General features: G+C 34.9%; 4 protein-coding genes, 1 long non-coding RNA gene and 1 pseudogene across 6 annotated transcripts in view; 4 read left to right on the forward strand and 2 right to left on the reverse strand.

Annotated features, from left to right (window-relative positions):
* LOC18044982 (7-dehydrocholesterol reductase) overlaps positions 1-5,460 on the forward strand; it is an 11,002-nt gene extending 5,542 nt beyond the window's left edge. The window contains 5 exon segments of the mRNA XM_006436289.2: positions 250-332; positions 424-506; positions 969-1,002; positions 4,193-4,340; positions 4,986-5,460. Of these exon segments, the coding sequence (XP_006436352.2) occupies positions 250-332; positions 424-506; positions 969-1,002; positions 4,193-4,340; positions 4,986-5,248 (611 nt within the window). The 3' untranslated portion in view covers positions 5,249-5,460.
* An 813-nt stretch (positions 5,461-6,273) lies between these two features.
* Positions 6,274-7,591, forward strand: LOC18044985 (annotated as a pseudogene).
* An 865-nt stretch (positions 7,592-8,456) lies between these two features.
* On the forward strand, positions 8,457-9,971 carry LOC112099252. Of its 2 annotated transcripts, XR_002906048.1 has the most exons (4): positions 8,457-8,595; positions 8,683-8,833; positions 8,943-9,028; positions 9,126-9,971. It is a non-coding gene; the product is annotated as an uncharacterized LOC112099252 (long non-coding RNA). The 2 variants fall into 2 exon arrangements; XR_002906047.1 differs by having other exon boundaries at positions 8,458-8,833.
* Positions 9,972-12,046: 2,075 nt separating this feature from the next.
* On the reverse strand, positions 12,047-13,548 carry LOC18045321 (AAA-ATPase At3g50940). Its single transcript, XM_006436295.2, has one exon. It carries the CDS (start codon positions 13,444-13,446, stop codon positions 12,097-12,099), a length of 1,350 nt encoding a protein of 449 aa, XP_006436358.1. The 5' UTR covers positions 13,447-13,548; the 3' UTR covers positions 12,047-12,096.
* A 1,170-nt stretch (positions 13,549-14,718) lies between these two features.
* On the forward strand, positions 14,719-16,515 carry LOC18045322 (AAA-ATPase At3g50940). The gene has a single exon (XM_006436296.2). The coding sequence runs from the start codon at positions 14,921-14,923 to the stop codon at positions 16,271-16,273; it is 1,353 nt and encodes a 450-aa protein (XP_006436359.1). The 5' UTR covers positions 14,719-14,920; the 3' UTR covers positions 16,274-16,515.
* Positions 16,294-23,846, reverse strand: LOC18045323 (V-type proton ATPase catalytic subunit A). Its single transcript, XM_006436297.2, has 20 exons — positions 23,497-23,846; positions 22,629-22,755; positions 22,418-22,473; positions 22,276-22,332; positions 22,045-22,156; positions 21,895-21,932; positions 21,684-21,785; positions 20,976-21,032; positions 20,803-20,874; positions 20,611-20,712; positions 20,299-20,361; positions 20,083-20,215; positions 19,769-19,875; positions 18,744-18,938; positions 18,389-18,475; positions 18,153-18,257; positions 17,562-17,659; positions 17,342-17,420; positions 16,956-17,044; positions 16,294-16,843 (listed from the first exon to the last, which is right to left on the reverse strand). Exons 1-20 carry the CDS (start codon positions 23,572-23,574, stop codon positions 16,729-16,731), a joined length of 1,872 nt encoding a protein of 623 aa, XP_006436360.1. The 5' UTR covers positions 23,575-23,846; the 3' UTR covers positions 16,294-16,728.
* Positions 23,847-25,164: the final 1,318 nt, after the last annotated feature.

Genomic DNA, 25,164 nt, shown 5'->3' on the forward strand with positions numbered 1-25,164 from the left:
TCTTTATGTTGTAACTGAATGTTATACTTAGATCTAGGTACTAAACAGGTTTTTTCCTACATTGTGCAAATTTATCTTATTGCTTTCTAACACACATTATCTTATCTGCTAGCTTATCAACTAGTTTAGATTACCCACAAGTTTATCCAAGTCAAGTCAATTCAAACCCTTTGCTTTGGAATTTATCTGCCTATATAATGTCAATTGTGAATAATGTTGATGTCTTCTGAAAGAATATCTATATTTGCAGGTGGGGTTTGGCCCGTCATTTCCATTATGTACCTGAAATATTGGCTGCGTTTTTTTGGACTGTTCCAGCTCTTTTTAATCATGTAAGCATTTGCAATTATGTAATAGTATTGCTGCTTGAGTATTCAACTGAATATCTTGCTGATGTCGCTTGCTTTTTCTCTTCTTCTGCAGTTTCTACCATACTTCTACGTTATATTTCTTACGATCCTTCTTTTCGACCGAGCTAAAAGAGACGATGATAGATGTCGATCCAAGTAAGCTGATACCAAGTTTCAAACTTCAATTATGATATGTTTTACATTAAAACTGAATTTTATCTTAAAGCTTTGATTGACTTTAAGTGTAGGCATTTGGTATCGCTCCTGTTTCTTTCACATACACAGACAGGCCCACTTCACCCAATTACAAAGTGTTAACACTCATACCACCCTATAATTTTCCTTGCTTACGCAATAATTATTGGCGGATGTGTTTACTTTAAAAAAAAAATGATACTATTAAGTGCCTGTGTAATATTTTGGTACTAGTTGCTTTACTTGTTAAGATTTCTATGGGTAACACGGGGTTAGGATTTGAAACTTCACACATCATAGTTTCGGATAGGTTTGATTTATGTTTATATACCATTTAGAAATGAAAAAGTGTGTAATACTATTGATTTGTCACTAAGCAATATGTAAAAGTTGAATGAAATTTTGACGAGGTCATGCTTGCAGATACGGGAAATACTGGAAAATATACTGCCAGAAGGTTCCCTACCGGATCATTCCTGGAATCTACTGAGACATTTATCAATGTTGAATCTCTGACCGTGGCTCATTTCAAATTTCTTGGCCTCTTCATATCAGATGGTTATGTTCGTGAGTCCATGTACCATTTATCTCCGCCTAACTGTTGTCTCTGACTAGACACTTCCTCGAGTGCTTGTAAGTTTTGATGTGATGTAGGAGGAAGCATTTGGCGTATTCCTGTGATGAATGTTTAGATCATTAGTTCCTTGGTTTCACTTTTGCAGCTTTTGATGAGCTAGGGATAATTGTGCATGAAGGGATATTATAACTATGGTTCAGATTAGTGTATTTCGTAGAACTGCTCTATTGTTTTGAGTTGAATTGGCTTCTAGTTATGCGTTATTTCTACTTGGGCATCAAAAGGAGATGGTGTTAGTTTGGCTTATGTTTTGATCTTTCCTCTAATGGAATGTAGGTTCAGTTGGATTAAATTTAATCGAAATCGAAATGAGTTGGATTATCATAAATGTGTTTACTTTGTCTTGGAATCGGAATGAGTTAGATTATAACAAATTACTAAAAAGTATTTAATGAATTATTATCATAATTATTATTTTATATTTTAACTATAGTGATTATTTATTCAAAAATTATTATTATTAATTATTGTCAATAATATATTGATATATTAGTTAATTATAAAAATTATTAATTAATTAATTATATTAATAATTATTATAAAATATATTAATTAATAATGTTAATATTACTTATTTAATTATAATAATATATTAATTATTGTGATTATTTATTCAAAAACTATCATTATTAATATATTGTTGTTAATAATGTATTAATATATTAATTAATAGTAATAATTATATTAATTAATTAATAATAATATATGAATTAATTATAATAATTATATTAATAATTATTATAACAGTATATTAATTAATTAATAATAATAATATACGAATTAATTATAATAATCATATTAATGATTATTATGATAGTATATTTATTAATTCATTATAATAATAAAAATAGATTAATTATTGTGATTATTTATTGAAAAACTATGATTATTAATATATTATTATCAATAATATATTAATATATTAATTAATAGTAATAATTATATGTATTAATCATTAATAATAATATATGAATCAATTATAATAATTAAATTTATTATTATTATTAATTATAGTTTTTATATTAATTAATAGTAATAATTATTTCAATTAATTAATGATAATATATGAATTAATTATAATAACTATATTAGTATAATAATTAATTAATTATTATAATAGTATAATAATTAATTAATTATTGTGATTATTTATTCAAAAATTACAATTATTAATAATTCTTTTTAATAATGTATCAATATACTAATTAATTAATCATAATAATATATTAATTAATTATATATTTGGCTTTTTTATTTTTGATATTTATATTTTTTATTTAAAGGAGGGACATTTTAAGAAAACTTGAATGTTAATGGGGGAAAAATGGGAACTCTAGGGAATGAGAGATTGATTACCACCTCCCCATGGGAATCAATCTCCCATTCTCATTTCCAAATAGTGGTGAGCCCTACGATTCCGATTTTGATTCTTGTTCCATTTTTGTGAAGTAAATGCCGTCAATTATTGTGATTCTTCAATCTGTAAAGTAAACGCACCATAAGATGAATCAAAAAGAAAAAAAAATTGAATATCAGATTTTTTTAAAAAAAATGGATAAAAGTTAATTCCTGACATCACCTTAAAATTAAGAGTAATGATACAGCCACAAACTCTTGTACAAATTTATTTTGTATAAACTGATGTGGTTTTAATTTATTGATTGAATTAAATATCTCTTAGTTCATATGATTTATTTCTATTATTTTATATTTTCATTCAACCAATAAATTAATGTCACATCAAATTGTACAAGATAAATTTATACAAAAATTTATGACTGTATCATCACTCTAAAATTAAATGCACGAGTACTTCTTGGTGGGGTAAACTTAGAATCTGTGCGTGTACGTAGAACCAGCCCAAATAATTCGTAATTGTATCCCATGTGATATATTAGCTAGTTGGGTCCAAATGTTCTTGGCCTCCAACTGAGATTGGGGTGTGCGAATTGACTTATTCGGGTCGGGTAAATTTTCAGCGCTTTGAACAAGTTAAAAGGAAATCGAATTGAAAATCCGAAGTTGTGTTCTGGTGTTCTGGGGTTCGTACTCCGTAATCGTAAGCGAAGCTTTTCGCTGTTTCTGGTACAAAGCAAAAATTTTTATGTTCATTAATATATGCATTCGCTTGTCTGTTTTAACTTTTAGGGTTTTGGCTCTTTTACCCGGAAGCAAAACCCTCCAAAATTTTGTTAATTGGCTATTGTATTTTGCTTTGTTTGCTTAATTATGAGTATTTAAATCTGGGTTGTTTTAGTTATTTCAAAATATATTATATTGAAGCTCAAGACGTTTGTATTTTAGGCCCTGTTAAGTATTGTAAATCTTATAATTCTATGAAAAACGAAAATTTGACTTTCTTTTAGTACTTAGGTTTGAAGATGTAAGGGTGTGTTGGGGATTGAGTTGCTGTGGCATTTAATCCACATAGGCTGTTGAATGGAATCATTAATTTTATGGGTACATGTGTGTGCAACATTAGCTATTATTGAATCCTTTTAGTTAATATGCTTTCGAGGTTAAGTTGCAGCATTGTCTCAGAAGCTGAGGGAAAGCAGCCTGGTACTCTCTGTGGTGGTTTATTCTGTCCCTTGCACGCACTGAGTAGCACTACTTGCCCGGAAGTCAGACTATGGTTTGGTTCACCGCCTAATCTAATCATACGAAAACTATGAACATACCTGAAGGGTTAGAAATAAAATTGGGAGGTTTACTGAAAATTTGGTTCCCGATAGGAAAATGGATTTTGAAAAGCTAGGATACTGTTGTAGTCTTTGCTATGATTTGGGTATAATCAGATAGGAATGTAGGAGAATCAGCCTTTTCATTTCTTGTTTTTAAAACGGTCTTAAAATTGTATCCCTTTTTTCTTTTCTTTTTTTTTTTTGGGTGAAAATTACTGACTGAAAGCATTTGTATATATATTTTGTTTTCAAAATTGAATAATTGGATCTGGATTGCTTGTCAAATAGGCCCTGAAGTATTCCTATGTTTGTTCTTCATAGGCAAGATGTCAGCGTATGATAATGTCGTTGGTGGCAAGCTGAAGCTTAAGGGAAAAGCTTTGGATGTGAAGGCTGGTGGGATGAAGAAGAAAAAGAAACATAAGAAGAATCATGATCAAATTGCTCAAGTTATAGAAGATGACCTTTCAGCAGGTTGGTAAATCTTTCCTTACCAAAACAAGTAGTTGGTATGTTTAGTAGTTCAATCTTACCCACGGTACCATACAAATGAGACTTTCTTGTAATCTTCTTTAACTTGGTTAGATTCCTTAGTTGTGATCTGTCTGTCTGCATGCATGTCAACCTAGGTGTTGGAAAAGCTTTGGTTACATTATTAGAGATTTTAGATGCCTTTTCGAGTTTGGTACTTGCCACTGTTGTATTTCCTAAATGTTACTGTAATATGGATGGATTGACTTCTAAAACGTTGTTAATATAGGTCAGCTGCTTCCTTTAGCATAAGGTTCACATAATGATGACATCTGATTCTTGTATCAATGTGGCTTATGTTCACTTTGTAATGTTCAATTATTGTGTTTAGTCACTTACTTGTGTTCTCTTTGCTGTGGTTATAAGACCTTCTTTTGGTAAAATTGGTAGATGGTCATACAATCATAATATCTACTACTGGTGTGTAAACACTTTCTGTTCTGGTTAGATTGATTTGTGTAGTGGAAACATACATTTGCTGCTGAAAGTGGGTATCGTTGACATTTTTTGGTGCAACATAATATCATGTTGCTATTGTAGCTCACTATGACTATTTTATGAACCCCGTTTGATTGTTCTTCGCTGCAGGTGGAAGCACAGAAGTATTAGCTGATCCTGATGAGAAAGAGACAAATGATGCTACCAAAGAAATTGGGGAAGAGAAGCCTGCTCCTTATGATGACAATCTCACGCCGGCTGAGAGACGATACATTGAGCAGAGACAGAAACTTGATGTTAACAGGTTGGCAAAAGAAGCTAATAAATCTCACCGCGATAGGATTCAAGATTTCAACCAGTATTTGGCAAACATGAGCGAGCATTATGACATCCCCAAAGTTGGCCCTGGTTAATTCAGATGCGATTTTGTGTACCCTTGCCTGAGTATTGGCCTTCTTCACTTTTTTTTTTTTTAAATTTCACATCATATGAATATATCTGTGTGGGTGTATCACATATGTCGTAATATACCTCTCTGTTTATTTGTTAACGTGACACAGATGATGCGATTTGTGTTTTTCTTGCTGTTTTAGAACGTAATTGAAATATTCTGTCCTTTGTTGAATTTGCTTGAGCTTGAAACTCCTCTTCTTTTAGTTACATAAAAATCTGAAGAAAATAGCTACATATATGCATGCATCTGAAGGAGATATTTGGATTTGTTCACAAGATTGTAAGTTTGTACATTTTTAAACTGAAGTGATTGGAAAAGCCATGAAAGTTGGACTTGTCTCGAGAGATGTTAATTGAATGGAGTTGAAAGATTGAATTCGTTGATATTCAGGATTACTACTATATAGACTTTTTCTACAGCTCAAATCAGATGAATTAGATCCTGTAAGTGAAGTAGGTTTTCGGTATATTGTTAATAAACACAATTTAAATGGCGAAAAGTATACACAAGTATGAATATTCAATTTATAATTTTGACAGATAAACTAATTTAGAATCAACTGCTTCGTTCCAGATGGCAAAATCTAAGTGTATACGTTACAATGAGATTCACCGCTGTATGGATAAATTTTCAACATTTGTGTTCAAAATTTAATAATTTTGTCAACATTTTTCACGTTAAGGTTTCAAGTTTCACCCTCAGTTTTGGAGGTTTCAACCTCAGCTTATGGTAGCCAATAGTGAATACATTTGTGCATTCTCTCGTGACTCTGCTGGACTTAGAATTTTTCATTGTACTTGAGAACCCAATTTCTGACTCCAACCAAATAGGGGAAAGGGAGAAGCTTATTCAAAACTGGTACTTGGTAACAGTACAAGGCAAAGAGAAGCCACACCTTCACCAGCATTCCCAAACAACATTTTTTGAAAGCTAACTTCGTATTGGGTTTGCAAAAACCTCTTATACTTCCTGGGTTTCAAAAACATGTCCGAAGCAAAAGCAGTTTTGTCAATAGCAGCTTCACTTGCTGCCTCTGCAATGCTTATCGGGAGTATTGCTAATGATTTTTTGCCCACCGAAGTTCAAGACTACTGGTATTCCAGCCTCCATTTTGTTTCCCAATATCTTTCTTCACGCATCACCATTGTTATCAAAGAATTTCTGGGATTGATCATAAACCAAGTATTTGAAGCAACACATTTATACCTAGGTGACAGAACAACCACAAGCTCAGCTAAAAGACTCAGGGTGGGGAAGAGTGAGAAAGAAAAGACTTTCCGGACAACTCTCGATCGAAATGAAGAAATGGTTGATGTTTTCGAAGATGTAACACTGAAATGGAAGCTAATCTGCACACAAGTTCCGCTGTCAGTTGAGTACATAAATCCGGACTTGGAAGATCACAATGCGTCTCTGCGGTCAGAAGTTAGACATTACGAGTTAAGTTTTCACAAGAAACACACAGATACAGTCCTCAATTTGTACTTGCCCCATGTTTTGAAAAAGGCAAAGGCAGTCAAAGAAGATTGCAATACGGTTAAGCTTTACACAGTTTTGCGTAACTGTTGGGATGCAAATAATGTTGTTCTTAAGCATGCAATGACTTTCAAGGACCTTGCTCTTGATTCAGAACTGAAGAAAATGATCATCAAAGATTTAGACATCTTTAGGAATGGCAAAGAATACTACAGAAGAGTTGGGAGAGTTTGGAAACGCGGGTACTTGCTATTTGGTCCTCCAGGCACAGGCAAGTCGAACTTGATTGCTTTTATGGCTAATCACTTGAAATTTGATATCTATCACTTGGATTTAACAGATATTCAATTCAGTTCTGACCTTCAATTTCTGCTGCTTACAATGCCAAGTCGGTCAAGATAATGATTGCTCTGTCAAGCTACAGAATCGGGAATCATCAAAAATACTAGCAACGAATCAAGGTGGTAACAGGGTGACACTCTCAGGACTACTGAATTTCATAGATGGTTCGTGGTCTTGGTGTGGTGAGGGTCGCATTATTCTTTTTTGGACAAATCACAAAGAGAAATTAGACCCAGCTTTGCTGAGACCTGGACGCATGGACGTGCACATTCATATGTCGTAATGCAACACATCTGTGTACAAGCAACGTGCGTTCAACTATCTGGGGATCAGCCATCATCATCTTTATGAGCAAATGCTGATAATGGAAATGAATGGTACGCCTGCAGAAGCGGCTGGTGAGTTGGCGAACAGCGCAGAAGCTCAAGTCTCCCTTCAAGGGCTTATCAAGTTTCTCCATGTAAAGTTGCAAGCAACAAACTAACGAGCTAGCATTCAATTCTATTTCATCAGACATTAGCATTTCAACTGTCTTTTTCTATGCGGCTGCTTTGTAGAGGATTTATGATGAAAAATCTAAGGATCAATGACAATGATATAAGGATTTGCAATTCTGACAAGAAAGCCTGTTCCTTGTAATGATTTCGACTAGTAGTTGGCAAATATGAGTATGAACTTAAACTAATTATACAGCTTTCATCTGCATTATACTCTTGCTTTCTTTGTTGCAGATGATGCAATTTGTTGGTTCTTCAAAGGACTTTGAAGTTCAAAATTCATGATGTTAAAATGCAAATTAGAAAGTAACAAATTGATAGGCAAAGGATCATATGGGGGGAAATTGTTCAAAAAGAGTAGCCTAAAACTCTTTTTTGGCATTCATCAATTGGGCAAATATCCGAAAAAAAGAAAAAAAAATGTTGAATTCAGTCTTAGTTAGTTTGTTGCATTATCTTGTTCGGTCATCTTGAATGGGGGAAACTTGAAAAGCCCTTGAAGGGGAAGACCTCAACATCTCTGCTCTTCATCAACTTCCCTGCCACTTCTGCAGGCGTAACATTTACCTCCATTATCAGCCCTTCAATTTGTTCAAAAAAGATTATGATAGCCGATCCCCAGATAGTTAAATGCACACATGAATGTGCATGTCCATGCGGCCGGGATATCAAATTAGTCTTCACACAATGTAAATTGATATTCTAGGTGGGTTAAATTAGTCATTACAGTTTGAGTAATTTGAAAGTAAAGGACGGGAGGGCATGCAGTCAAAGTTCTCAAAATGTAAAGTCAGGACTGAAAATTTAATAATCCTCACTCTGCCTTTTTGAGAAATCAGAATGGCCCCTTTACCTAACTTATTATTACTAATAGCCTGTAGTAAAGGGGCAGCTGAAGTGAAGGGAAATGGTTTAACTTCTGCTTTGAAAGCCTTTGTTCATCCACACATTGCACAATCCATTAGTTTCTTCTCACTGCAGAATCCCTCAGGTGTTATATATCTTTTTCTTCCTTTTTACTTTTCGAATATTTTCAATAAAATATTCATGATCTTTAAGTTATGATTCTCCTTTACAGGACTACAATGGTGAAAACTGTACTGCCAACAATTTTTTTTGCAACAAAATTTCTCTTTCAGGGCGCAGTGGCAAGGTCGTGAATAGTGGTCCAAATCATTGTACATTTTTTATTTTTAATTATGCAGATCATGGTAGCCCCGAGATGCTTGGTAAGTAACGTTAGTATAAATTAAACTATTTTGAATGCTTTAGTTTCTTTTTCTTTAAGCTTAATTAGAAATTTTCATCACATCAATGATATGTGTGGGTTAATTGTAGGAATGCCTTCTGGAGATAACCTTTCCGCCAAAGATCTAATTGCAGTGTTAGAAAGGAAGCATGAAGCTAAATCTTATAAACGCATCGTAAGTAATTACTCTCTCTTCATGTGACTTCACTTAATTATAGAAATTATTCATGAGACTTAACAAATTTTTTTTTTTCCCTGGAAATATTGATTAGGTATTTTACCTTGAAGCCTGTGAATCTGGAAGCATGTTTGATGGCCTTCTTACAGAAAATAAGAACATATACATGGCCTTCCCACTCTGCCGTGCTCTGGGGTAATGTAACCGAATGTGCCTGCTGTATCACCGCTAACTAGGCTTCCAACTGATCAGACAAGCAAGCCCAAAGTCTACAACTTTTGCTTCAAATTCCTTATTGAGCAAAATGTTGCTTACTTTGATATCCCTGTGGATGATTCGCGGAGCAAAGCCGTGATGAAGGAATGCTACCCCAGGAGCGGAGCCACAAGTAATTTTGCAGCATTTGTCCCAATTCGTAAACTAGTAGCTTCTCCTGTTTATGAATACATGATCAAGGTAAGACTTAGGCTATGGCAAAGTAATAAACAAGTAGCTGCAAAATTGCATGTGACATTGCTCATGGGTTAGTGTTTCATCATCATGGCTTTGCTCCACGAATCATCTGTAGTGATGTCAAAGTGAGCAGCATTTTGCTCAATGAAGAGTTTGAAGCACAAGTTATAGACTTTGCCGGTTGCTGGTTTGATCAGTGATTTTGAGAGCCATGTTGGCAGTGATATAGCAGGCTCATTTGGTTACATTTCCTCTTGAGTATCAGCAGCAGGAAGCCTACCCAGCGGGAAGCCTACTGCAAGGGGTGATGTATATAGCTTGGTCTGTTGGGTGGAGTACTAAATGTACATTGATATATCTCTTTTTCTCTCTTTTATGTTTGAATATGGTCTATTAAATGTTGTAAAGTTATTACTCAGGTGAAGTGACTGTAGTAGCATAAGAAAGAAATATCTGAGTATAGAGTTTACAGAATGAGAGGAGATCATTGTGTTTACAATTTTATTTTCATTTTAGCTCATTTTATTTTTGAGTTTCTCTTCTATAAAGTAAAGCTACATTGCCATTGATAGCAAGATTATGATAGCCTTTATATCTATTAACTTATGCCAAAGTACTGACAATTACCTTTTTCCAGCCCTTTGGGATATTTTTCCTAGCAATAAGGAAATTGGTTTCTGGCATTACTGCAGATATGAGTGGGAAGTTTGCCTTCTGGCTTAAGTTCTGTTTGCCAGTTTAGTTGATAATGATGCTGGGCTATTGTTTCTTAAATCCTTCAATTTTTCCAGTTTTCTTGAAATAAGGGCCTATTATTTTTCTTGGAAGCAGTTTCTTTGTATTGTTGCTTGCAGTACAAAGGTCTAGGTTGTATATGTTTATCGAATATTCATCCTTCGGCAATCAATATAGGCCTGTTCAGGGGTGGGATCTATGTTTGTTTCACCCTTTGGTTTCACTTGTATTTCCTACTTCATGTTGTAGAACTCCTACTGTATTGGGGAGTCCCACTATGCTCATCATTATCCAGTTGGTGGTTATATCTTTCCTATATACTATAAACATGTTGATGATTCCAGTTGTAGCTCCATTTGACATGATGAAATAGTGCTACCAGTTATGCTAAAGCATGGTCAAAATAAGGTCATAGGAAAATGCAATGCTAAGTTTGGCTTAGAGGTAGAAAGATTGTTGAACATTCTTGAGAATTAGGTGAATTCAACATCTTGTATGGCTAGTAGACACCATCTTGTATGCCTAGTTCATTATGTGAAAGGGTGGGGTTGTGAAGCTAGTAGTTCAAAATTGTGCAGTGCTCTGGATTGTTTCTAAGATGGTGTGTTCAGTTTTGTTATGAAATATTCTTCTATTGGGGTTGGGGCAATCATGATTTGTCACTTGAAACAATGAAATTGATTTTTTATTTTAATTATTCTTGGTTTTTTCAACCAAGAAGAAGATTTAGTACTCATCACATATATATGATTGTAAAGCTTCAATCTCTTTCGAAACCTCCTCTAACCACAGGAGAGGTTTCAAAATAGACAAGGCCATTTTTGCTATACAATGAGAAACTGAATTACAGGATCTAGATGTATAGAGCACCCTATGTTGACTAAGGGGAGGCCTAACGCAAAATGCAGTACACAACAGCCAAATTAGATGTGATTTTGATCAAGCTGACAGTGCCTTGCGACGCATTTCGATTTTGGACAAATTAAAACAGAAAATTTCTCAAAATTAATCACCTGCCCTGAGGCTGCAAGAGTATTTGTCAAGGATGCTCGTTAGTTGTGCAAACTCTTTTTCATCTGCTTGAGCAAAAATTAAGCTATCATCAGCAGAGAGCAAATGCGAGATAGATAAACCAGCATGTCCGAAGCGAATTCCATGAATTCAGTTAGTGTGCTCTGCAAAATGGAGCATGCATGAAAGTGCTTTTGTGCATAGAATGAAAAGATGAACTAAAGTTTTCACAAGAAACACAAAGGTACAGTACTTCATTTGTACTTGCCCCCTGGATTGGAAAAGGCAAATGCAATCAAAGAAGTCTCTGCTATATGGTTATGCTTGCATTAACATTGAGCTGCAAATAATGTTGCTCTTTAACTTAATCATCCAATGACTTTCAAGACCCTTTCTCTCGATTCAAAACAGAAGACGATCATCAAAGATATATTAGACATCTTTATGAATGTCAAAGAAGACTATTGAAGACGAAAGCGTGTCACTTGCATTGCTCAGTCAAATCCTGGGAAAGAGCTCCTTGTGAATATTTCAACCACTATTTGCCTATTTGGTAAATGTGAGTAAAGAATTTTAATCCATTATGCAGCTCTCATCTCCATTATATTCTCTGTTTTCTTTGTTGGCATATTGCAGACGATGCATTTGTTTGATCTCATTACGAACTACTTATTTCTAGAGATTTTATGCAAACTTTATAATTAAAATCTTAGAATAACTGTAATAAACTAGCAGCAAAGGGTCATATGAGAAGAAATTGTTCATAAAGATTAGTTATTTTACATCACAGAGATCTGTTGCCAAAAAAGTGTCCTCAATAAGGCAAATTACTGCCCAAAAAATTTCTACAATTAGTCCCTGCCTTGTTAGTTTGTTGCTTTTTGTTGTTGAGTCATCTTTGCATGGAGAAACTTGACAAGCCCGTTAAGGGAAACTTCAGCATTTGTGCTCTTCATCAACTCACCAGCCACTTCTGCAGGTGTAACATTCACTTCCTTTATCAGCTCTTCAATTTGTTCAAAAAGGTGGTGATGGCTGATACCCAGATAGTTGAATGCAAGTTGTTTAAACACAGAAGTGTTGCAATATGACATATGAAGATGCATGTCCATGCGGCCAGGTCTCAGCAATGCCGGGTCGAGTTTCTCTTTGTGGTTTGTTGTAAAAACAATGATGCGACCCTCACCACAACAAGACCACAAACCATCAATGAAATTCAATAGTCCTGAGAGTGTCACCTTGTTCTCCTCTTGATTCGTTGCTTGTACTTCTGATGATTCTCGATTCTGTAGCTTGACAGAGCAATCAATATCTTCTATTACAAGCATTGATCGGCTTGGCATTGTGAGCAGCAGAAACCTGAGTTCTGAATTGGATTTAACTGCGCTTAAATCCAGGTCATAGATGTCAAATTTGAGTTGATTAGCCATGGCTGCAATCAAGCTTGACTTGCCAGTCCCCGGAGGGCCATATAGCAAATACCCACGTTTCCAAGCCTTCCCAATTCTTGTGTAATATTCTTTCCCATTCATAAAATTTTCTAAATCCTCCGTGATTTCCTTCTTGAGCTCTGAATCAAGAGCAAGAGTCTTGAATGTCATTGGATGCTTAAGCACAATGTTATTTGCATCCCAACGCATATGCATAACTGTATGAAGCTTTACCACTTTGCTTTCTTCTTTGATTGCTTTCGCCTTCTCCAGAACATGGGGCAAGTACAAGTTGAGTACTACGTCTTTATGTTTCTTGTGAAAACTTAACTCATAATGTCTAACTTCTGATCGAAGAGACGCGTTGTAATCTCCCAAGTTTGGATTTCTGTATTCCATTGATGAGGGAACTTGTGTGTAGACTAATTTCCATTTCAGCGTTACATCTTTAAAAACATCAAACGTTTCTTCATTTCTATCAAGGGCTATTTCGAAAGTCTTTTCTTTTTCGCTTTTTCCCACCCGGAATCTTTGAGCGGAGGTGGTAGTTGCCTTGTTACCCAAGTAATAATTTGCTGCTTCAAATACCTGGTTTATGGAGAATCCTTGGAATTCTTCGACAACAATGGTGAGTTGAGAAGAGAAGTATTGAGAAACCAAATGTATCTTGGAATCCAAGTAGCCGTAAAGCTCAGCTGGTAGAAAATCATTGGCAACGCTCCGAATGAGCATGGCGGATGCAGAGAGTGAAGCTGCTGTTGACAAAACTGTTTTTGCTTTGGACATTTTTTGATACCCTGAAAGAAAAGACTTGTGTAAATAAGCGCTTCCCAAAAAATGTGCTTTTGGAATGTTTGATTTTTTGTGATGATGGGTAGGCAAAGATAGTAATGCTTTGCCTCTTTTGCATTTTTTCTAACAAGACTCATGGAATTTATAGAGAAAATTAAAAATATTACACTTCTGGGAGAAGTCCTTGTTCGGCCTTGTAGACTTTTGACCTTGAAAATTCTAACTCTTTTACTTGCTTGCAGCCCAAGGATTCAAAAAAGCAATTTTAATGAGAATCGGTCTTGAAGAAGCTTCTCCTTCTTAATGGGGTAATGAGTTTTTGTGGCAGTCATTGTTGAAGGGAAAAAAAAAAGTAATTGAAAAATGAAGCCTAAATCAAATCGCAATTTTTTCAATGCACCGCCATCTGCAAGTGCATATAAATACATTTTGTCTAATATATAAGAATATTATGGAAATGCGATAATATATTTGCTTATCGCATTAGTCATTGCTTCAAATTCTTTTTAAAAAAATTGTAATCCTCGTCATTTATCACATTGGTTCAAATTCTTAATTTTTTTTTTAATTAAAAGTTCAAATTCTTAAAAAATTGTGTGAAGTAAAATAAAAAAAATTGTAACCCTCGTTAATTAAACAATTGAAATCCAAAATTTATATTATACAGAAGTTAGTGGATGACATGATATTATCAAATAGTTTCATTATGACAACTACTTATTAAATCAATTTAGATTAGTTTAATTGGGTCAAACGACAATATTGCTTTTACATGGTTGAATACATATTTTGTATAAATAATATAATCCACCGATCAAATGATGACACATCATATCCCACATCATTTGTGATACAAATTATTTATCCCAACTATGTATATGTAGCATCGCTTGCAACCAAGGATCATTTTGCTACCAACTATGGTGATTCTAGAAGATTTGGCAAATTAAATGGATCATTCTTTCATCTCTCTTTAATGAAATAAGCTATTTCTTAATAATTACTTCCTGTATGATTCTTTGCCTAGCCATCACTTGCAAGAGTCGTTTATTGTTGCCGTCACATAGTTTGAATTCTGGATATTTTATAAAGTCTATTGAAATAATCATATTGTCTGAAGATTTAACTATTTACCGCCCACTGTATCAATTTGTGAGTCGGCCTTGGAATGAAGAGTCATAATTTGACTAGTATGGGTCACACACGTTTTACGTTTCTTCTAATAATCAAACCAATTCTTGGAAACGCTTAGAATGCCAGGTCAATTTTGCCTCAACGGACCTTGCTCAAGAAGGAAAGTAGATGTCAATTATTCCAAGTCATGGCCAGAAATTATGTGCCACTATAAATTCCGCGAGGCATCTCACACAAAATGCAAGAGGAGGCTAAGTCTTGACAAACACTCCATAAAGCACTGTTTGTTATTTGCATCCGTAGTTCCACTTTTCAATAGGCCAAAAATCAGAAAATGCCTAAAGCAAAATCAGTTTTGTCGACAGCAGCCTCACTTGCTGCATCTGCCATGCTTATTCGGAGCATTTGCAATGAACTTTTACCCACAGATATCCAAGACTACATCTATTCTAGCCTTCATAATCTTTCTTGCCATATCTCTCCGCAAATCACCATTGTTGTAGAAGAGTTCCAAGGGCTCTCGATAAACGAAGTGTTTGATGCAGCCAATGTGTACTTAGGTTCCATGACAACCACCAGCTCGGCTCAAAGATTTCAAGTGATGAAGAGCGAGAAAGAAAAGAGAATTGGCACAACCCTCAATAGAAATGAAGAAATAGTTGATGTTTTTGGTGATTTAAGGCTGAAATGGAAATTTGTCTGCAAACAAGTTCAAGCAACAAAAAACAGAAATTTGCTCCAACAAGATAATAATGCGAGACTGCGATCAGAAGTGAGACATTACGAGCTAAGTTTTCACAGGAAACACAAAGATGTGGTGCTAAATTTGTACTTGCCACATGTTTTAGAAAAAGCAAAGGCAATCAAAGAAGAGAACCACATGGTTAAGCTTCATACGGTAGAGTATGGCTGTTGGGATGCAAATGACATGGTTCTTAAGCATGCGATGAACTTCAACACCCTTGCTTTGGATTCAGAACTCAAAAAGGCAATCATGGAGGATTTGGATAACTTCATGAATGGGAAAGAATACTACACGAGAGTTGGGAAAGCCTGGAAAAGAGGGTACTTGCTATACGGCCCTCCAGGCACCGGCAAGTCAAGCTTGATTGCAGCCATGGCTAATCACTTAAAATTTGACATCTACGACTTGGATTTAACGGATGTTCAATCGAATTCCGATCTCAGGTCTCTGCTGCTTAGCATGCCTAGTCGATCAATGCTTGTTATAGAGGATATCGATTGCTCTATCACGCTAGAGAATCGGGACTCGAAGGATCAAGCAGGACACAATCAAGGAGATAATAAGGTCACACTTTCTGGACTGCTCAATTTCATTGATGGTCTGTGGTCATGTTGCAGCGAGGGACGTATCATAATTTTCACGACCAACCATAAAGAGAAACTTGACCCTGCACTGCTGAGACCTGGTCGCATGGACATGCACATTCACATGTCGTATTGTACAGCATCTGTTTTCGAGCAACTCGCATTCAACTATCTCGGGATTTCTCATCATCATCTTTTTGAGCAAATTGAGGAGATGCTAATGAAGGTGAATGTTACGCCTGCAGAAGTGGCGGGAGAATTGATGAAGAGCAAATGCAAATATGCTGAAATTTCCCTTCAGGGGATTGTCAAGTTTCTTCATGCAAAGATGAATGAACAACATAAAGTAACAAACTAATGAAATAAACTGACAAATAATTTCTGCAGTACATTAGACAATTTCTGCTTTATTAACCATTGGGGAGAACGAGCGTAGAGTGCGAACGAGAATGAGAACGAGAACAAAAACGGACATCAGTTTTTCCTAAGCCATTTAACAAAATCAATACACATGTGCGTCACTCAATACACACACTTATTGCATAAATACATAAATAAGGATTGGACTTCGAACTTTTGATCACTAGTCAAAAAAAGGAATTGAGGGAACGACAGGAAGAACAAAAAAATACATAATAGAATCAAATTTACCACACTGCAACTAGAAGGCCAAACAAGCACTGCAAAGTGGCATAACATGGACCCACCAACATTTTGGTTCTCCATTCAATGGAACATCGAGAAGCCAACTGTTGTTACCGTAAGATCAGAGGTGCCGCTGGGACTACAAAGAATCTAACTTGACACTTTCAATCATCGAGTTTCATCCTCGAGGGCGCGGAAACCAGCGGTCAGATCCTCATGCAGCTTTTTGAATTTAGCAACCAGAGCTGGTTCTCCTTCTGCTGGGTCCTCAAACTTCTGTGATCTGCATTACCATGAATCAACAGATTATGACATACTTCCATTCAAATATATCAAATACCCTTTTTTTTTTTTAAATTCATTTTTTACATGAACTAGCAGAACAGTTTACTTACACTAATCTGTAAAATAGATCTCCCAGCCGATGCTTGATAAGGGTGTAAGTTATCTTCTGACCATCCATACCAGCTCCTTTCTCTACGGCCTACAGAATTAGATTCAATTTCTATTATGTACAAACCCAAAAGAAGCATCTCTCAGTCATAAAATTTCACACTTAAAAAAGGATTAAACGAGATGTCTCTGTTCAAAGCCTAAAAGACAGCAATCCAGTACCCAACCGAAACATATATATATATATATAATCACTTGTACTGAAAAACGGAGCAAGTTAAAGCATATGCATATTTCCTTTCCTTCACCAGAATCTTTTAAAGACCAAAAGAAGCGACATAGAATCTGGAGATATTGGACTTTGAGGAAGATGAAATAAAAAGTTTACCTGATTGGCCAAGTTATAGAAATGGATAATGTTACGCATCATCCAAACAGACTTGTAGAAAGGGCAGAACTTGTCATATCTGTCAAAGAAAACCAATTAAAAAAGGGCATGTAAGAAACAAGAAAACTACTAATGACAAGTGAAACCAACATACCGAATAAATAAGAATATCAGAAAAATGGATGCTACAGAGATTAAACACAGAGAAACTAACACTTACGGAGTAAATGCGTTCTGAGCAAGATAGTCCTCCCTCAAAAGCTTAGCAGTCTCTAGCGTAATCTTATCTCCTTCAGCCAAAGCATCCTTTCCGACAAGCTGACAGCAGGAATATACATAGAGATTCAGATATAAAGAAAAATAGGAAGTGCATATTTTTCCAGAATCTTCTTACCTAATGGTACAAAATAATTGTATCATTGGTTTAGACACACAAATCACTTTAAATATACGAAACTGAGGGGGCGGCAGATTGGTCTAAATATATTCTTGGGATATATCCATTTTCCCAGGGGAAACCACCGAAATTTAGTGTATATGATTTTCTAGAAAGCTAACAAGTGTTGGATTGTATTAGACTTCATCTTCACAAAAGCTTGGGGATTATAAAAGTCCTATGATCACCATATAACACTTGCTTCTAAGCAAACACAAATTTCTAGACATTCAATGTTCTTCATATCATTGAGACAGGGGTAGGAGAAAAGAGGGACAACAATCTGGCATATCTATTGCACCTAGCAATTCTCTCTCATATGACTTTGAAACAGCAGAGAAAACTGTGAAAGCTTAAAGACCAAAGATAACCTACTTGCACAATTTCATTCAGGTCATCTTCTCTCTGCAGCACCTCTCTAGCCTTTGTCCTGATGTTAATAAAATCCGGATCAAATTGCTCATAGAAAGACTCTAATGCCTGAAAACATCAAAAGCAAACTAGTAAATACATAGTACTTTATCTACACTGACAATAGGAGTCAGGAAGCTTTACAAAGAAGAGATCTTCAATATAACATAAATTATTAAACAACAGATTCAAGAACTTACTGTTGAATACTTCGAGTAAGAAATAAGCCAGTTTACAGAAGGAAAATGCTTTCTCTGCGCAAGTTTCTTATCCAGACCCCAGAAGACCTGAATAAAGAAATTGAAATTCGTAAAAATTTGATCATACCAAGCTCTTTTTGTATAATAATAATAATTATTATTTTATCATATCATGCTGGGACCAATGAAGAAAGTTGGAAACAAAGATCCATTAAGACTGAAAGTCAATTTGGTGCACTCCAAACATGAGGCGTACAATGAGACAGCAAACACTTTTTATTGCAACTTTAATAAGATAATTTGTTTTACGTTTTTTTCCTGTGAAAATAAACAGATAGGCAACTTCATTGTTTACCTGCACAATGCTGAGGGTGGCAGATGTTACAGGATCTGAGAAATCTCCTCCAGGAGGAGAAACTGCACCAACAATTGTGACACTACCAGTACGTTCTGGTCCACCAAGACATTTAACTTTCCCAGCACGTTCATAAAATGAGGCCAAACGTGCAGCCAGGTAAGCAGGATATCCACTATCTGCAGGCATTTCTGCCTGCGAGAAAAATCAACAAAGATATTGTTAAAGAGTAGAGTCAAAATGTACATTCCAATGTGCTGTGCATACAAAGAATGCCAATGAAGGGGAATACAAAAGGTACAATAGAAAAAACATTAAATTGCCATTGTTCTTGGGGTTTCGTAGCAGGGCATTTCAACACCATGTGCCAATTCATTATCCAGATACTAATATCTATGCTCTTAGTTGCAGCAATATCTCCTCACACTAGTGCCTCTTAAATAAGCATCATGATTTTTTTAGCAGATGGACAATTCTCAACAAAACCCCTATTTAACTACATTTATAATGAAACATATCATAAATTTCAATCTGGGAGAAATCTACCAACTAGTCAGCCATATCCCACAGGGCCAGAATGCTAACTGTACTATTATCAACCATGACATTGAGCTGCAGGCACCAGTAACTACTATCCCTGCATTTAACCAATCAATGTATTCATTCTACATCAGTCTCTGATTGTTTTGGAAATTGTTCCTACAGTGACATTTCCCTCCCTTCATTGTGAGCTTTTTTCATGGACGTCTACATTACAAATTACAGATGCACATACTTTTCATCATTCATAGACTTTTCACTTTTTAACCAAAATGATAATAAAATTAATTAATTAATAAAATAAAATAAAATAAATGCAAAAAAAATTGTAGCGTTACCATGCAATAACTTGTTGTCCAAGACCGACAATTGTGCCACATATATGAAGCATTTTTTTGCAAAGCCATCTCTTGTTTTCTTAACAAGAGTACAAATACAAAACATTGTCAAATCATGGCGAGCTTTTTCCCAGTAAAGGAACTTACCAGCCGTCCTGAAATTTCACGCAACGCTTCTGCCCAACGAGAAGTTGAATCTGCCATCATGCTAACATTGTACCCCATATCTCTGAAATATTCAGCTATGGTGATTCCTGCCGATTCAAATTCACATAGGTAGAGAAGTATCAAAATGATGCCCAACATAACAAGACTCACTTCCAGTGCATCTTAAAGTATCAGTAATGGCAAAACTTTCAAAAACTGTTTAACTACAAAGGCATTTAAAAAGCGTGTTCAATAATCTTTGATAAAGAATCCATATGTCGACAATTTTACATGCTCCACTGATTAGGTTTTACCTGTATAAATCGAAGCCTCACGAGCAGCCACAGGCATGTTAGAAGTGTTGGCCACAAGTGTTGTACGCTTCATGACAGATTCTTCACGGCCATCAGGCAATGTCATTGTCAATTGAGGAAAATCCATAAGCACCTAATTAATTGATACCTTGAATCAAAATTCTTCAAGAAAATTAAACAAAAAAAGTGAGCAATCAAACTAAGACAAACACATACCTCTGCCATTTCATTTCCTCGCTCCCCACAACCAACATAAACAACAGTATCAGAATTGGAGTACTGCATGTAAATGGACAAGTCATGTAAGTATAAACTTTGTTACTCAGAAAGTTTATCAATAAATCAACCAATCTTCCTTTTATCATAAATAATCAAAGTAAGAACATATTGAAAATATGCCAAGTTCACCTTAGAAAAAGCTTGACTGATAACAAAGTATAAATTTTGTTAATTTATCAATAAATCAACAATCTTCCTTTTATCATAAATAATCAAAGTAAGATCATACTGCAGATATACAAAGTTCACCTTAGAGAGAGCTTGACTAATAACAGTTTTGCCACAACCAAATGCTCCAGGAATAGCACAAGTCCCACCAAGAACTGAAGGGAAAAGGGCATCAAGAACACGCTGACATGGAACGAGTAGTCAGGTCACCACATCTTTCAAAAATAATATTCATAGATGATGCAACCACTATATTTTCTCTAAATCAGTTACCTGTCCTGTAAGCAGTGGAGTATCAGCAGCAAGCTTTGATGAAACAGGCCTTGGGGTACGTACAGGCCAAGCCTGCAAACGGTCAAAACACAAAACAAGAATTTAGAAATTTGTAGTCGTGTAATCATGGAATCAGACTCCGGAATAGGAATGATTAAAACAAAGTTACATACTTGAAGCATAGTAAAGCTCTTTTTGACACCTTGAAACTCAAGCTCTAACACAGTATCCTGCAAATATGCAAAGATCAAGTGAAAACTCATGAGAAATAATCAATAAATTGCACCAATCACATTTCCTCACTTTTTCCCTTCTTTCTAGTGTCATGGAGTGCATTAACGAGATAAGAAGGACATGGAGGCTTGTAAAATAAATGATTTAATCACAGATTCCTAACATCACACTTCAGGCCCTGCATTCAGTACCATTTGTCACTATTTATTTATCCTAATAAAGGCCCAAATCACCTCTTTAGACCATGCTCATTCAATCCCCGAAGTTTCAATGTTTGCAGATATTAACAACAGAACATACAGGTATAATAAACTAGGAAATAGTGTTTGGCATTGATTAACAGAAACCATGATCTCACCATCATAGTTTCTAGAATTAAAACAACTATGACTAGCATGGCAGTGTCGAAATAAGTAGTCATAAAGCTAGGAGAAACCTTATCCTTTGGGGAAATAAAACTTCCATAGCACAAGGAAATGAATAAATATCAGCTAGAAAAACATCCTTCAGCAGATAAAAGATACATCCCTCAAATAGCATATCATAAACATAATCTAGAACTCAACGAAAAAATGAGTTGCAGCATCGATAATGAAGAATCAAAGATAGAATTAAAAAAACTACTTAAAGAAGTTAAAGAGACAAACCTTTAGAGAATATTGACCAGCAGGTGCAACGTATGTGACTTTTCCCATGGCATCAGGAGGAAGAGCAACATGGTGCTGCATAAGACTGTTCTCAAAGACAGTCTGCACATCCAAAGCCATCCAGAGAAATCTTAGATGAAAATCAACACTACGAGAAATGTACATCATTTCAGAAGATAGAACAAACAAATTTCAATGCCAATAAACTTACAGCGTATAAGTCTCCACCAGTTAGAAGATCTCCCTCACCTGCAATCAGTAAATTGGATACAATTTAAGCAATACTGAATAAAAAAGAAAAATCAAATCAACATTAATGGTCAATTGTGGCCTAAAATATAATTAACTTTTCATCCGTTACCTATTTTTTTAGGCTGAAATTCCCAAAGTGTATCTTTATCAAGGGCTGGGACAGATACGCCACGAGGGATATACACATCACCGGATCTTATTGCAATGGTTTTCAAAGGCCTCTATCATAAATTTAAGAACCTCAAATAGATAAGCATAAAAATCGAATCCAAATCTGCAATTTATTAATCTAAAGTATTTATGATTATATACGTGATTTGAGCCCAAGTTCCAGTCAAACCTGAATTCCATCAAAAATATTTCCCAATATTCCTGGTCCTAGCTCCACCGAGAGAGGCTGCAAATATCAAGATTCATGTATTAACTAATGCAATCACCTTACCCACCAGAAAAGCAGGAAAAGAAAAAAAAATGAAAATGACCTTGTGTGTTCGTAGAACAGGATCATTCACCATCAAGCCAGCAGTTTCTTCATAAACTGAAATATAAAAGGATTATAAATTTTCTTGCCAATTTCAAGTAAATTTAAGTATATATGATGAGAGAAGAAAACGAAGATAGGATTCAGCAGAGAATAGTGCTGAAGAAAACATAACGACAAAAAAGAAGACAAATATCAAAATCAGGGGAAACCTTGGATTGTAGCAGAATCTCCTTCCAATCGAATGATTTCACCAATCAAATTGTCATGTCCAACACGGACTAATTCATACATAGCAGCGCCATTCATGCCATCTGCAATGACCACTGGTCCTGATACCTGTTCAAAAACATTCAAAAGGGGGGGAAAATACAGATAAAAATACAATACATGTGCTAACCCATGTAGTTCTTGAATTTAGATAGCATAACAAACTTAAAACAAAAATCAGTACTGTTCACTGAAAACTGATGACAACTATATCAACATATAAGAAAGCACAGGCAATAAAATTGGAACCAAATATCTGAAACTAAATAATAAACATCCTTCCATATGCAAAAAAAGATTTCTAGCAGAAAATTAACAAGTGGGACCAAATGACTTCAACCTGATGACTTTTTAACAACGAAACTCTTAATCAGGCAAAAAAAAAAAATCTGTTAGTTAATCTATCTCGAGACTACTCTCATAAGTGCCAGTAAAATCAAATAACTGAATATTAGTTAGTTACGAATTTGACAATCAACTGCGATACCAAGGAGTACTGAAGTAAATACTGCGTGATCATACTACTTTTTATCTCGTTGAGTAAAACATATAATTTAAAACAGAGTAAATCATGCCAGAGCGCCTTAATAAACCTTAATTATCAAAAACACGAGTTCAAAAATCCATGGAATTGATTCACTCCAAATTCTACTTCAAATAGAAAGAAAACAGATCAAGTGAATGATCAAATAAACGCCAAATAAAATCAAAACATATCAATGAACAGTATATACACAATTATAAATCAGTTCAAAATCAACTGTAAAACCAAAACGACGACAGATCGTAAAAGATAGAATTTTGATATACCTTGCGAACATATCCGTACTCGCTCTCTTTCTCTTCGTCTTCGAATGTGGTCAATCGAGCTCCGTAAACTGACGGCATTTTCTCAATTCAGCAAAACGACAGCGGATTTGTTAGGAGTTGATTTAAAGAAATAATTAAGCTTCAATTCTGCGATCTGATTGATTACAGAATCAAAATGAGATTTTTAGTTACACGGATCGATCAAAGCCCCTAGGGTTTCAATCGAGCGAATCCACAGATGTCCAGCAGAGAGAGAGAGAGAGAGAGCGAGAGCGAGAGCGAGAGAACGTGAAGTCGCTCCTGTGATTGTAAGGAAGAGCAGAATTATTACGTTGTAAAAATAAAATGGGTGGTTTGTAATTTGCAAATGGATTCATTTTTTTTTTTTTTAATGGTGTAGGGAGGGACTGATCAGGTGCGGGCATATACATTGTTAGCTCTTAGACTTCCTTTTTCTTGGTTTTGGTCACTCAAAGGAGACACGTGTTTTGATTATGATGGGTTGGGAGCAAGTATCATGACGCCGTGCTTGAGTGTCCTTTTGCACGTGGTGACTGAGTCATGATGTGGGGTTCTGATTTTACCACGTAAAATTAGATACAACCAAATTTAGTAAAAAGCGAAATCTCTCGCAAAGCCCTTATATTTTTCCATATTTTCTTAAATACAGAAACTTTTTAAAACTTATCATAGAATTTTATTATACATTTCCTAAAATTCTACATTCATCGTATCCTAATTCTAAATAATTATCTCATACTAAAAAAATAATAATCAGGCTTTAAAATTTAAACTAAATAGGTGGAGTTGTTTTATGTTTGACTCAAACATTCTAAATATTGGTGTAGTTGAGAAATAGTTTTAATTCACAATCAAATTAGTCTTCTAAATTTCTAATTTATTTTATATTACAATTTTTATATATTAAATAAATAACATTAAAATATCAAATAATTTCTTTAAACATAGTGATCGTTAAAATTTAATAAGTAAATAGTGTATAAACAAGATAGCTGATTAAATCATATAATATTTTACTCGTAACATTTAAGTATATGTGTAAATTTTATTTTGTTACGTCGATTTAGATTTTGGTGATTTGGCTTAAATTTATGTTGTTATTAAAAGGTCAATTCGGTATAACTCATTATTACTCATGCCGGGTCTGGTTTCCGTTGATTTGTTATTGTTTTATTTTATTATTTTTTAATTATGAAGTAATAAGATCTTGTCGTAGAGTAGAATAGTCGATTTCTTTATATTAGTCCGTTGAGAGTGAAAATGTAGATTGTCACGTGGATTTGGGGATGTGCCGCGACAAAGTTGAATGGATGGGAAACGAGCAAAAAGGTTACGACTTACGTGGCACATGCTGAGTGTGGCTCTATTTGTCACTACCTCCTTTATTATTAATTTATTATTAACTAATTTTCTAATAATTGCCCAAGTCACGTGCCCAAGGAAACTGGCTTACTTTCTTGTTTCTTCTTTCAATTTAATTTTATTAACGAAAGTGTGTTGATCAATTATGCTAATTATCGTTGAGTTGACCCCTGTATTTAACTAAATTAAAGTAGCTTTTCTTTTAAAGAAAATGCCCATTTTTAGTCTGACAAGAAAATCCAAGTTTCTTTTTACACCTATTTTATACAAGGCACAGTTTTTTTT

This window comes from Citrus clementina, unplaced genomic scaffold (assembly GCF_000493195.1).
Source record: "Citrus clementina cultivar Clemenules unplaced genomic scaffold, Citrus_clementina_v1.0 scaffold_4, whole genome shotgun sequence".
In the NCBI taxonomy this organism is placed as follows: Eukaryota; Viridiplantae; Streptophyta; class Magnoliopsida; order Sapindales; family Rutaceae; genus Citrus; species Citrus x clementina.

Bases quoted from the DNA above. Each gene is read 5' to 3' on its own strand.
- LOC18045321 (XM_006436295.2), bottom strand. From the start codon at position 13,446: ATGTCCAAAGCAAAAACAGTTTTGTCAACAGCAGCTTCACTCTCTGCA.
- LOC18045322 (XM_006436296.2), top strand. From the start codon at position 14,921: ATGCCTAAAGCAAAATCAGTTTTGTCGACAGCAGCCTCACTTGCTGCA.
- LOC18045323 (XM_006436297.2), bottom strand. From the start codon at position 23,574: ATGCCGTCAGTTTACGGAGCTCGATTGACCACATTCGAAGACGAAGAG. The intron at 20,875-20,975 runs GTATGTAACTTT...GACCGTTTGCAG, and splicing joins AGAGCTTTACTATGCTTCAA to GCTTGGCCTGTACGTACCCC. The intron at 20,216-20,298 runs GTATGTGTTTGT...TCAATTAATTAG, and splicing joins GAGGAAATGAAATGGCAGAG to GTGCTTATGGATTTTCCTCA.